The sequence below is a fragment of the Oncorhynchus masou genome, chromosome 3 (assembly GCF_036934945.1).
Source record: "Oncorhynchus masou masou isolate Uvic2021 chromosome 3, UVic_Omas_1.1, whole genome shotgun sequence".
Taxonomy (NCBI): domain Eukaryota; kingdom Metazoa; phylum Chordata; class Actinopteri; order Salmoniformes; family Salmonidae; genus Oncorhynchus; species Oncorhynchus masou.
This window is the reverse complement of record NC_088214.1, coordinates 23,040,875-23,054,820: the sequence shown is the minus strand read 5'-3', so window position 1 is coordinate 23,054,820 and position 13,946 is coordinate 23,040,875. Positions and strand designations below refer to the sequence as shown.

At 44.3% G+C, this 13,946-nt stretch overlaps 1 protein-coding gene across 1 annotated transcript in view; it reads left to right on the top strand.

Annotated features, from left to right (window-relative positions):
- LOC135513008 (tensin-3-like) overlaps positions 1-13,946 on the top strand; it is an 83,575-nt gene that overhangs the window by 20,103 nt on the left and 49,526 nt on the right. The window contains 9 exon segments of the mRNA XM_064935637.1: positions 1-114; positions 678-742; positions 2,231-2,314; positions 3,073-3,185; positions 5,463-5,523; positions 10,877-10,952; positions 11,170-11,299; positions 11,539-11,604; positions 12,228-12,329. The exon segment at positions 1-114 is cut by the window's left edge and continues 9 nt beyond it. Coding sequence (XP_064791709.1) covers positions 1-114; positions 678-742; positions 2,231-2,314; positions 3,073-3,185; positions 5,463-5,523; positions 10,877-10,952; positions 11,170-11,299; positions 11,539-11,604; positions 12,228-12,329 — 811 coding nt within the window.

The following is a 13,946-nucleotide window of genomic DNA, read 5'->3' as shown; positions in this document are numbered from 1 at the left end:
ACGGGCTGGCCTGACCTGCATGCCCCTCCTCTGGATAAGATCTGTACAATTTGTAAGGCCATGGAAGGCTGGCTCAACGCTGACCCTCTGCACGTGGTGGTCATACACTGCAGGGTGAGCAGCATCCTCATCACTCTGTCATCACCCTCTCATCATCTCTCAGTTATTTTCTTCTGGCCAAAGATCACTTGTCTCACCTTATCATATAAAGTCACTGTCCAGTAAATTTTTTTTAACTTTTTTAAAATTCTGTTAACTCACACCCAAATAATGTTGTTGACTTTTCTCATACTATTTGTGGTCAAAGCAAACATTTGAGCAAAAAACACTGGTCAAACAGACCATTTCCAAATGTTTTGCTATTTCCTCATGCTGCTGAGGAAATAGCAAGCATCTACAATCAGCTGTGAACTCGCACTAATATTTTTAATGACCGGTATACGCCCACACCATTCTATAGTTGGGGTATGCCCACACCATTCCAACACAGGGAGCATTCAGCAGAAGGTACAACCGGTTGGCAAGTGGGGTCATGGTAATGGTTCCGGGGAGTTAAATTTTTATTGTTTATTTATAATCTAATAACACTACCTGTTACTGTTGCAAATGATTATGCCTAAGCATTGGCACACAAATATGAATTAATTTGACATCTTGTCTCTTGTCTTGTATTTCAGGGTGGGAAAAGCAGAATTGGAGTGGTCATCTCATCGTTTGTGATTTTCACTGACATATCTGCCAGGTAACTGCTGCAAAAAATGGCATCTCAAGTAGCTTTTTATCAATATTTTCATTTATTGAGGTTTAGCATTGTGAAATATGACTTCACTCTAACCAAAATATCTGACCTCAGGAGAGAGTGAGTAGCACGGATTGAATGTTTGGGTCCAAACTCCTTGTCAACTCCAACCAAATGTCTCAGATAAATATAGGCCTAGAAACAAATATAATCTATTTCACTGTCTGACCACTACTGGTCCACTCAGCCCTTTCACTGAGTTCCACAGTCATTCAGAACGTGAGTCAAACAATCAATACTTATGGTTGTGGGATCAAGGGCATGATTCACGCTTACAGAATTACACACTCTAAATCAACATGGACAATACTAGACAGTCAGCTTATGACAGAAACGGACGTTTATCACACAGGTCAATGTCATTTTCTCTGAATGGACCTGGAAATTAATTTAGCAATTAAATATGAGTTTCGGTAAGGCACTTGAGTAGAAAATAATTTCCCCTCAAGCACATGCAGTTCCTCTAAGTGGATAAAGTCACACAAACAAAGATGAAAGTCATTTACACTCTGAAAGGATATCCAGAGCAGATAATCCCTAAAGTCAAGAACCGACTGCAAACATTTAGCGAGAAAGTGGTTCATAAGGTGAAGGGAAGTGCTGTGTGTGTTTGTGTGTGTATGTGTGTGTCTTATGGAGATCCTTTGTGCAAACAGCCCCCGTGTGATATGGGTACACATTGGCCCAGGCCTGGCTGGAGAGGGGAGAGAGAGACTGATAAAGAGGGAAGGGGAGAGAGAGAGCAGAACAGAAAATGAGTGAGGACGGTGAGGGAAGGAAAGAAAGTGAGGGGGAAGAAGAAGAGAGGCAGAGAGAGGCAGGGAGATTTAGAGGGAGGTATATGGTGGGAGAGGGAGAGAGATGGAGAGACAGATGGAAGAGAAGAGAAAAAAAGACAGAGAGAGAACCCTCTAGTGAAAAGCCCCCAGCGCCGGTTGGTTTTAGGCCTGTTGGTACAGCAGTAACTGGGTACACACTCTGACCTCTTTCTCCTCTCCTCCTCTCCTTTTTGTTTACTCTGGATTGTCTTCCTCTCTGGTTACTTTCTCTCTTCATCGCTGTCAGTGTGTGCATGCTCACATTTGTGTGTGTGCGCATGTGTGTGTGCGTGTGCATGAGTGCGTGTCAGAGAGAAACAGAATATGTATTGAATAAGTGCCAATGTTTGTTTACAGTGTGAGTACCTCCACTCTGTCAGCCAGGAGGGTCTCTGGTATAGGCTGACGACTTACGCTCAGTTCAGTTTAGTTCACTGTTCCCTTTTTTAAAACTAAAGGTCTTAACTAAAGCTTACTTACCATCATTGTCAGGAGTGTTTACCCTGTCAGTGCTTAAACCCTAAACAGTAGAGTAAGTCAGTGTTTAAGCCTAAACAGGAGGAGGGTAAGTCAGTGTTTAAGCCTAAACCATGTCTGTGTCTGTCTCACATAGTGCTGATCAGGCCTTGGACCGCTTTGCAATGAGGAAGTACTATGACGACAAGGTCTCAGCATTGATGACACCTTCTCAGAAAAGGTATGGCCTCTTCTCAGGCACAATATTCATCTACTCTCCAGTACTGAGGAAATGCTCATTGTGTGATATGGATGGTGAGGTAAAGGTGTTTCCCCACACCCTCCTTGATCTGCCTCCATTCCTCCCCTTCCCTTTACACACACACACGCACGACCAGGCACACACGCACGCACACACACACACACACGCACGCACGCACGCACGCACGCACGCACGCACGCACACACACACACACACACACACACACACACACACACACACACACACACACACACACACACACACACAGGTCTATACACACCCCTTTCTGCCCATGTTAGGTTAAGTTCAGGTCCCAGTCCCACCAAGACCAATAGAAAACCTATTGCATGTCTTTGTCTTGTTTGTCCATTCCCATAGAAAAGGGCCTGTGATAGTCGCTCCATTGTGTGTAATTGAAACAGAATGGGATCCTGTGGTGACCTGGTGCAATCTAATCCTGCTGCATCACACTGATTCCCTGTGACTCAGTCATGCGCCTCATAAAGAATATTCCCATCACAAATACACAGGCTCAATGCATCTCAGAGCGGTCCTTTTCCCATGTGTGCTTCAGTAACTGGGTTGCAATTGTCATGGATGGACTTATCCATTGATGTCAGGGTTGTAAGTGATCTGTTGTTGTCCACTGTAACCTATATGCAACGGGGTTTAGTATTGAGGATCATATAGCTAGCTATTGTGTGGATTACTATATCTCTTCTATTATTTCATGCCAGGTATGTTTGGATCCTGAACAGTCTCCTGAGTGGGTCGATGAAAATGAATGCTTCTCCACTGTTCCTGCATTGCATCATTCTTCATGGGATACCCAACTTCAACCCTGCAGGAGGTAACTGAAAACACTCTTTTTTTTCACCTATTGGCCGACTAGGAGATACAAATGCAAATATTCCACTCAGTCAATACAGATGTAGGATCTTAATTTGATCACTATGTTGTAGAAAACGTTCCTACAAAGCAGGACATTCGAAACATGTAGTGTATCTGAGTTTTAAAACGGCTTCTGAAGTTTGTTGTTTTTACTTTGACATTATAGACATGATTTTTATCAACCCCTACAAAAATGTCCATTCATTATAATCCACATAATAATTCACATTTCCTGTTGCTGCAGGATTATTTTCCTGCTGTGGCAAACTGGCTCAAGTTAAAATCCTACATCTGCAGAAGCTAAAAGTCTGACAAATAACTACCAATAAAATCCCTATGAGGCTATCTAGATAGAAGTGGGATTCTCAGAGATCTTGCATGCTAAATGAACCTCTTTTTTCACACGGACTGAAGCACACATGTATACACGCACATGCACATATGTAAATACGCACCACAGAATAACTTCTTTATGGTCTGGAGTAAGGGAATCCACACCCATTTTTTTTTTACATAAACAAATGTTGTTGTTTTTTACACATTTCAAATCAACAACAAAGACTTCCCTGAGATGGAACCAGTGACCTAATTTGAGCCGGATACTGACGGAACAGGATCTGGCACCTCTCAAATTTGGACCTTTTTGTTCCGAAACCCATTTGCCAGGGTCAGTTCCTCTCTTGGCATGAAAAATAATTGTCACTGTTTGCAATGTGAAGAATTATAATAAAATCAATCAGAGTTATTTCAATTTGCCTTCTCTGTAATTCTCCTGCCACCTAAAAAAACATAACACGTAATGTGAAAACGTACCTGATATTCTAAGAATTGATTGGTGTTGGGCCGAACCGGGTTTATGGTTTGCGCAACATTGTAATCTGTATAGACCATTGCTGTGGTGAGAGAGAAGCACACCTGTATCTCTCACAGAACTAGAATGACATTCACTTTCTGTGATCTCTCTGCTCTGAAAGACACGCACCTGCAATTCTCATCTCTCCAGCGTTGCACTTTGTTTATTTCCTTTAGAATCATACACTCTTAGCTAAAAATATCCTATATAGTACCAAAAAGGGTTCTTCGGCTGTCCCCATAGGAGAACCCCTTTTTGTTCCAAGTATAATCCTTTTGGTTCCAGGTAGAACCCTTTCCACAGAGGGTTCTACATAACGCAGCACCCCTGATAAATTGAAATACATTTGCCAAAGTTATATAATTACTGCTGTCTGTTCAGAAAGAAATAAAAAATTCTGAATACCACACCAAGATTAGACCAATAATTTAGCCACAGATCAAAAACGTTGAAGCTTTTTTTAGCCTAGCTGCAGATTGTGTATAGCCCAATCACAAGGCATGCCTACAGTCTGGAACGTGCGGCAAATCTGTCAGTGAACAGCATGCAGCCAAAACAGGCTTTTTGCAATATTTCAAATAGCCAAACATTGCGGTAAAACACAGGTTTGAAAGCAAATGGATTCCGCTGAAAAGAGAAGAGTATTGTCTGTAGGCTACCAGATATGTGATCAACTTTTAAATAGGCCTATTGAGCGAACAGCATTGTAAGTAAGACAAGAGAGACATAGGCTTTTGGCTTGAGCGCATCAGCCATCGGCGGTGAGTGAGCTAAAATCAAATCAAATCAAAGTTTATTTGTCATGTGTCATTCATTTATGTATTAAATATATTCATTTCACTTGTTCATAAATATTAATTTATAATAGCACCCCTGGTCAGCCCCCTCTCGGCTCAATTTACAAATGAAACACTGGATGGAACTACTGGTACAAACCTCTGTTAGAACAGCAGTTGACCACAGTGGAAACATACAGAACATGTTGCATGTGACATGCCTATAGGTTGCTTGAGAGGCTGCCAATGTCGCACGTGATGCTTACATAGAGATATGCCTAGTAGCATCTTAGAGACTGACACAATTTGTCAAGTCGCAAATTGTCAGGTCAGATTTCCTGTGCGTTCTCTGTAAAAGCACGCAAGAAGATTGAGGGAAAGGATTTATGCCATTTCATTAGCAATACATCTAATAAATTATGACTAACTGTCACTTGATACCAACATGAATTAATACATGATACAGTATAACATAACATTAATGAATTCATGATGCAGTACATTGATACAATGCCATTTCAAAAGGTAACCTAATCATAACACTTGTTCATTTGGTCCCCGTTCTTTCTGCTGAATTCCACTCTTTTCTATTTCTCTTTTTTTCAAGTGTGTCGCCCATATCTGAAAGTGTACCAGGGAATGCAAGCTGTCTACTCCTCCGGGGTCTAGTAAGCACACATTTAAACCCCCTACTCCTCAGGGGTCTAGTAAGCACACATTTAAACCCACTACTCCTCAGGGATTTAGTAAGCACACATTTAAACCCCCTACTCCTCAGGGGTCTAGTAAGCACACATTTAAACCCCCTACTCCTCAGGGGTCTAGTAAGCACACATTTAAACCCCCTACTCCTCAGGGGTCTAGTAAGCACACATTTAAACCCCCTACTCCTCCGGGGTTTAGTAAGCACACATTTAAACCCCCTACTCCTCAGGGGTCTAGTAAGCACACATTTAAACCCCCTACTCCTCAGGGGTTTAGTAAGCACACATTTAAACCCCCTACTCCTCAGGGGTCTAGTAAGCAAACATTTAAACCCCCTACTCATCAGGGGTTTAGTAAGGACACATTTAAACCCCCTACTCCTTGGGGGTCTAGTAAGCACACATTTAAACCCCCTACTCCTCAGGGGTTAAGTAAGCACACATTTAAACCCCCTACTCCTCAGGGGTTTAGTAAGCACACATTTAAACCCCCTACTCCTCAGGGGTCTAGTAAGCAGACATTTAAACCCCGTACTCGTCAGGGGTTTAGTAAGGACACATTTAAACCCCCTACTCCTCAGGGGTCTAGTAAGCACACATTTAAACCCCGTACTCGTCAGGGGTTTAGTAAGGACACATTTAAACCCCCTACTCCTCAGGGGTCTAGTAAGCACACATTTAATTAAACCCCTACTCCTCAGGGGTCTAGTAAGCACACATTTAAACCCCCTACTCCTCAGGGGTCTAGTAAGCACACATTTAAACCCCCTACTCCCCAGGGGTCTAGTTAGCACACATTTAAACCCCCTACTCCTCAGGGGTCTAGTAAGCACACATTTAAACCCCCTACTCCTCAGGGGTTTAGTAAGGACATATTTAAACCCCCTACTCCTCAGGGGTCTAGTAAGCACACATTTAAACCCCCTACTCCTCAGGGGTCTAGTTAGCACACATTTAAACCCCCTACTCCTCAGGGGTCTAGTAAGCACACATTTAAACCCCCTACTCCTCAGGGGTCTAGTAAGCACACATTTAAACCCCCTACTCCTCAGGGGTTTAGTAAGGACATATTTAAACCCCCTACTCCTCAGGGGTCTAGTAAGCACACATTTAAACCCCCTACTCCTCAGGGGTCTTGTTAGCACACATTTAAACCCCCTACTCCTCAGGGGTCTAGTAAGCACACATTTAAACCACCTACTCCTCAGGGGTTTAGTAAGCACACATTTAAACCCCCTACTCCTCAGGGGTCTATTAAGCACACATTTAAAGCCCCTACTCCTCAGGGGTCTAGTAAGCACACATTTAAACCCCCTACTCCTCAGGGGTCTAGTTAGCACACATTTAAACCCCCTACTCCTCAGGGGTCTAGTAAGCACACATTTAAACCCCCTACTCCTCAGGGGTCTAGTAAGCACACATTTAAACCCCCTACTCCTCCGGGGTTTAGTAAGCACACATTTAAACCCCCTACTCCTCAGGGGTTTAGTAAGCACACATTTAAACCCCCTACTCCTCAGGGGTCTAGTAAGCAAACATTTAAACCCCCCTACTCATCAGGGGTTTAGTAAGGACACATTTAAACCCCCTACTCCTCAGGGGTCTAGTAAGCACACATTTAAACCCCTACTCCTCAGGGGTTAAGTAAGCACACACATTTAAACCCCCTACTCCTCTGGGGTTTAGTAAGCACACATTTAAACCCCCCTACTCCTCAGGGGTCTAGTAAGCAGACATTTAAACCCCGTACTCGTCAGGGGTTTAGTAAGGACACATTTAAACCCCCTACTCCTCAGGGGTCTAGTAAGCACACATTTAAACACCGTACTCGTCAGGGGTTTAGTAAGGACACATTTAAACCCCCTACTCCTCAGGGGTCTAGTAAGCACACATTTAAACCCCCTACTCCTCAGGGGTCTAGTAAGCAAACATTTAAACCCCCTACTCCCCAGGGGTCTAGTTAGCACACATTTAAACCCCCTACTCCTCAGGGGTCTAGTAAGCACACATTTAAACCCCCTACTCCTCAGGGGTTTAGTAAGGACATATTTAAACCCCCTACTCCTCAGGGGTCTAGTAAGCACACATTTAAACCCACTACTCCTCAGGGGTCTAGTAAGCACACATTTAAACCCCCTACTCCTCAGGGGTCTAGTAAGCACACATTTAAACCCCTACTCCTCAGGGGTCTAGTAAGCACACATTTAAACCCCCTACTCCTCAGGGGTCTAGTAAGGACATATTTAAACCCCCTACTCCTCAGGGGTCTAGTAAGCACACATTTAAACCCCCTACTCCTCAGGGGTCTTGTTAGCACACATTTAAACCCCCTACTCCTCAGGGGTCTAGTAAGCACACATTTAAACCCCCCCTACTCCTCAGGGGTTTAGTAAGCACACATTTAAACCCCCTACTCCTCAGGGGTCTAGTAAGCACACATTTAAAGCCCCTACTCCTCAGGGGTCTAGTAAGCACACATTTAAACCCCCTACTCCTCAGGGGTCTAGTTAGCACACATTTAAACCCCCTACTCCTCAGGGGTCTAGTAAGCACACATTTAAACCCCCTACTCCTCATGGGTCTAGTAAGCACACATTTAAACCCCCTACTCCTCCGGGGTTTAGTAAGGACACATTTAAACCCCCTACTCCTCAGGGGTTTAGTAAGCACACATTTAAACCCCCTACTCCTCAGGGGTCTAGTAAGCAAACATTTAAACCCCCTACTCATCATGTGTTTAGTAAGGACACATTTAAACCCCCTACTCCTTGGGGGTCTAGTAAGCACACATTTAAACCCCCTACTCCTCAGGGGTTAAGTAAGCACACATTTAAACCCCCTACTCCTCTGGGGTTTAGTAAGCACACATTTAAACCCCCTACTCCTCAGGGGTCTAGTAAGCAGACATTTAAACCCCGTACTCGTCAGGGGTTTAGTAAGGACACATTTAAACCCCCTACTCCTCAGGGGTCTAGTAAGCACACATTTAAACCCCGTACTCGTCAGGGGTTTAGTAAGGACACATTTAAACCCCCTACTCCTCAGGGGTCTAGTAAGCACACATTTAATTAAACCCCCTACTCCTCAGGGGTCTAGTAAGCACACATTTAAACCCCCTACTCCTCAGGGGTCTAGTAAGCACACATTTAAACCCCCTACTCCTCAGGGGTCTAGTTAGCACACATTTAAACCCCCTACTCCTCAGGGGTCTAGTAAGCACACATTTAAACCCCCTACTCCTCGGGGTTTAGTAAGGACATATTTAAACCCCCTACTCCTCAGGGGTCTAGTAAGCACACATTTAAACCCCCTACTCCTCAGGGGTCTAGTTAGCACACATTTAAACCCCCTACTCCTCAGGGGTCTAGTAAGCACACATTTAAACCCCCTACTCCTCAGGGGTCTAGTAAGCACACATTTAAACCCCCTACTCCTCAGGGGTTTAGTAAGGACATATTTAAACCCCCTACTCCTCAGGGGTCTAGTAAGCACACATTTAAACCCCGTACTCGTCAGGGGTTTAGTAAGGACACATTTAAACCCCCTACTCCTCAGGGGTCTAGTAAGCACACATTTAATTAAACCCCCTACTCCTCAGGGGTCTAGTAAGCACACATTTAAACCCCCTACTCCTCAGGGGTCTAGTAAGCACACATTTAAACCCCCTACTCCTCAGGGGTCTAGTAAGCAAACATTTAAACCCCCTACTCATCAGGGGTTTAGTAAGGACACATTTAAACCCCCTACTCCTTGGGGGTCTAGTAAGCACACATTTAAACCCCCTACTCCTCAGGGGTTAAGTAAGCACACATTTAAACCCCCTACTCCTCAGGGGTTTAGTAAGTACACATTTAAACCCCCTTCTCCTCAGGGGTCTAGTAAGCACACATTTAAACCCCTTACTCCTCAGGGGTTTAGTAAGGACACATTTAAACCCCCTACTCCTCAGGGGTCTAGTAAGGACACATTTAAACCCCCTACTCCTCAGGGGTTTAGTAAGCACACATTTAAAGCCCCTATTCCTCCGGGGTTTAGTAAGCACATATTTAAACCCCCTACTCCTCAGGGGTTGAGTAAGCACACATTTAACCCCCTACTCCTCAGGGGTTTAATAAGGACACATTTAAACCCCCTACTCCTTGGGGATCTAGTAAGCACACATTTAAACCCCTTACTCCTCAGGGGTTTAGTTATCACACATTTAAACCCCCTACTCCTCAGGGGTTTAGTACGGACACATTTCAACCCCCTACTCCTTGGGGTCTAGTAAGCACACATTTAAACCCCCTACTCATCAGGGGTTTAGTAAGCAGACATTTAAACCCCGTACTCGTCAGGGGTTTAGTAAGGACACATTTAAACCCCCTACTCCTCAGGGGTCTAGTAAGCACACATTTAATTAAACCCCCTACTCCTCAGGGGTTTAGTAAGGACACATTTAAACCCCCTACTCCTCAGGGGTTTAGTAAGCACACATTTAAACCCCTTACTCCTCAGGGGTTTAGTAAGGACACATTTAAACCCCCTACTCCTCAGGGGTTTAGTAAGCACACATTTAAAGCCCCTATTCCTCCGGGGTTTAGTAAGCACATATTTAAACCCCCTACTCCTCAGGGGTCTAGTAAGCACACATTTAAACCCCGTACTCTTCAGGGGTTTAGTAAGGACACATTTAAACCCCCTACTCCTCAGGGGTTTAGTAGGCACACATTTAAACCCCCTACTCCTCAGGGGTCTAGTAAGCACACATTTAAACCCCCTACTCCTCAGGGGTTTAATAAGGACACATTTAAACCCCCTACTCCTTGGGGGTCTAGTAAGCACACATTTAAACCCCTTACTCCTCAGGGGTTTAGTAAGCACACATTTAAACCCCCTACTCCTCAGGGGTTTAGTAAACACACATTTAAACCCCCTACTCCTCAGGGGTCTAGTAAGCACACATTTAAACCCCCTACTCGTCAGGGGTTTAGTAAGGACACATGTAAACCCCCTACTCCTCAGGGGTCTAGTAAGCACACATTTAAACCCCCTACTCCTCGGGGGTTTAGTAAGGACACATTTAAACCCCCTACTCCTCAGGTGTCTAGTAAGCACACATTTAAACCCCCTACTCCTCAGGGGTTTAGTAAGCACACATTTAAGCCCCTTACCCCTCAGGGGTTTAGTAAGCACACATTTTACAATTTAGTTTTACAATAAGTGATACCATTTTCTTTGAAGCATAATTGGTTGTTGTTCTATTTCACTTTCTGTGAGTGTCAGTGATTGGTCATAGAATGTTCTCTCTGATTGGTTGTTTGTCTCTATTACCCAGTCACATTGGGCCTGGACACAGAGACAGGATATGCATCAGTCTGGAACCTGCTCAGCTGCTAAAGGGAGACATAATGGTAAGAACAACTTCTCATAGCATCACATAGCATATGTATTGGGATGTATTGGGTATACCATACAAAATTAAATATGGAAGTCATGATAGATAACATTAACAGAAGACTTACACATTTAAAATGGTAAGAAACATAGCAGAAGCCAACAACTGACTTGATAAAGGTCACATGAATAGCCACACAAACTGCTATACCCTGTCTCCCCCCGTCTCTGCAGTTGAAATGTTACCATAAGAGTGATGTCACTTCGGAGCGTGAGGTGATCTTCCGGGTCCAGTTCCACACGGGAGCAGTGCAGGGCTACAACCTGATGTTCGAGAAGGAGGACATGGAGACTGCCAATAAAGGTACACACACACACACACACACACACACACACACACACACACACACACACACACACACACACACACACACACACACACACACACACACACACACACACACACACACTTGGAAAGGCCTAGAGAATGTCTCTGCTGGACATCATTTTCCTTTATAAAGACCACATATGCAGCATCATTCATTTTTCCGTTGCATTACAACACAGCCACACTCACGGCATTCCTTTGTGTTGACTCTGCAGAACCTAGATTTCCTGATTACGGGAAAGTAGAGCTGGTGTTCTCCGAGGGCCCGGAGAAGATCCCAGGTATTTTTCTAACCCCTTAACCCAGTTAGAAAAGCAGGAGGGTTTGAAAACCTCCAGACACATGGTGCTTTCACCACCTAGCTTCTCCCTCGATCCCCCCTCCTTCCCCCTCTTCCCCCTGCCGAGATGAGGATGTGGAATTCCGTAGAGGGGAAATGTAGTGTGAAGTGTGTACTGACAGATAGGTAAAAGAGCATAGCATGCCCTGCATCCCAACCCCACAGGAGGGTGTGTAGGGAGTGTGTGTGTGTGCGTGTGTGTGTGTGTGTGTGTGTGTGTGTGTGTGTGTGTGTGTGTGTGTGTGTGTGTGTGTGCGTGCGTGCGTGCGTGCGTGCGTGCGTGCCTGTGTGCGTGCGTGCCTGTGTGAGCTCATGCATGTGTCCGAGCATGTGTGGTCTACACAACTAGTAAAAAGTAACATTCCTTCACCTCTCAGTTGGAAGATGAACACACTCCGGCCACAAATCACTTCTAGGAAAGAAACACAAAAGGCTTCTTTCCAACAGTGTTCCTCAAAAGTTTAAGCCTATAAGATTGCCCCACTGATCCCTTGCGGTTGATTGGATCATATAAGAACCATATAAGAGCATCTCAGAGTGAATCCTTGGTTTTGATTGGTCTAGGTGCAGAGCGCTGGCAGAACGGGGCAGACGTCAGTGTGGACTACAACACAGCCGACCCTCTGACACGGTGGGACTCCTACCAGAACATCAATGACGGGGAAGGTAACAGCAGTCACTCTGACTTATTTCTCCTCATTACAGTGTGAGAGATAAAGCTTCCAATCACTCTAACTTACTATCACATGATCCACCATAACTAACAAACAAGTTCATCCAGTTGCCAAGCCATATCTGGGTCAGTACTATAGCATGTCAGTTTTATGAGTTTTATCAGGAATTTATCTGCTTACATTGTCCACTGTGCCATTACTAGGGTGTTTTTTCTGACCAGTAAAATCTCTGGGCCACATGTAGGCTGTCCCTGTCAGGAACAACTCCTTAACCAAGCTCCAGTTTTACCAACACAGGTACACCCAGGTAAAACCAATCAAACCGCATCTGGTTCAGTCAGTGCTTGTTTTTTTATAAATGAACAAATGGATCATTCCTTAGAGAGCCAACCCACTGGGCACAGATGTCAATTCAGCATCTATTCCACATTGGTTCAACATAATTTCTTTGAAATTACATGCCATCAATGTTGATTCAACCAGTCCGTGCCCAGAGTGGGAAGTGATAACTGCAATATTTTTTCCAGTGAAACAGATCTCTCAGCAACCCTGTAAACAGTACTGCAGAGCTTGACAGATTCATAGTCCTATGCTCTGGTTGGCCCACCTCATTCTGTACTGTATCATATAGGGACCACAGCGTGATTACATTAACACACACACAGTCAGTCGTCACTGGCCTGGTTTATGTGGCAGTGGGACCCATTGCTCATAAGAAAGATTTGCACCAGGGCAAGTTGTATGGAAAAATTCTTTATTTACTATGGCGAACAGAGGATGAACCAAAGGCACAGAGATTCTCATACTGCTAAGAATGGCCATGTCAATCTCAGCTTGGGTTAGGGTTAGGAAAATTCTAGTGAGATGTTTCAGTAGGTCTTTTGGGTTGTTATTTGCTAGCGACAGAATAGTGCTGCTACCATAGGGCATACAGCAAGCCAGGGGTCATAGAGAGAACGGGTAGTTCCCCAGAGAATTCTGTTGTTGTTGTTGTATCAAATTAATAGGCATGCTTCAACCAACCCACTCACGCAGGCGGGGGTGTGCTCTCTCTCTCTCTCACACACACACACACACACACACACACACACACACACACACACACACACACACACACACACACACACACACACACACACACACACACACACACACACACACACACACACACACACACACACACAGTCTGGGCGTCCCCTCCTTGCTGTGGTGGTTGCTGCTCTGCCAGATCTCTCTTCTCAACCGCGGAATTCACAACAACCTCCCAGAATAGAGCGATATGGTGGCATTAAACCATGAATCCACCCAGGCCCGTTATACAATAAGCATTTATATATAACACCCATAGAAGCCATTTGATGATAAAGACAATTTGTTATATTGCTTTTTTTAAACTCAACTACACAACTTTTATGTTTGAAGTGTTAGATCAAGAGTCTCTGGGTGCGTAATGAAAGAGCACATTTTTAAAATTAAAATATTAATTAAAGGCATACAACAACAGCCTAAACAAAAAATAAAAGTGTTGCTTTGAGGCATTCCTGTGGAATATTTACGGCCTTGTTTTCTCATGTAAACTCTAGATTGGAGAGGAAAGACTGGGAGCTCT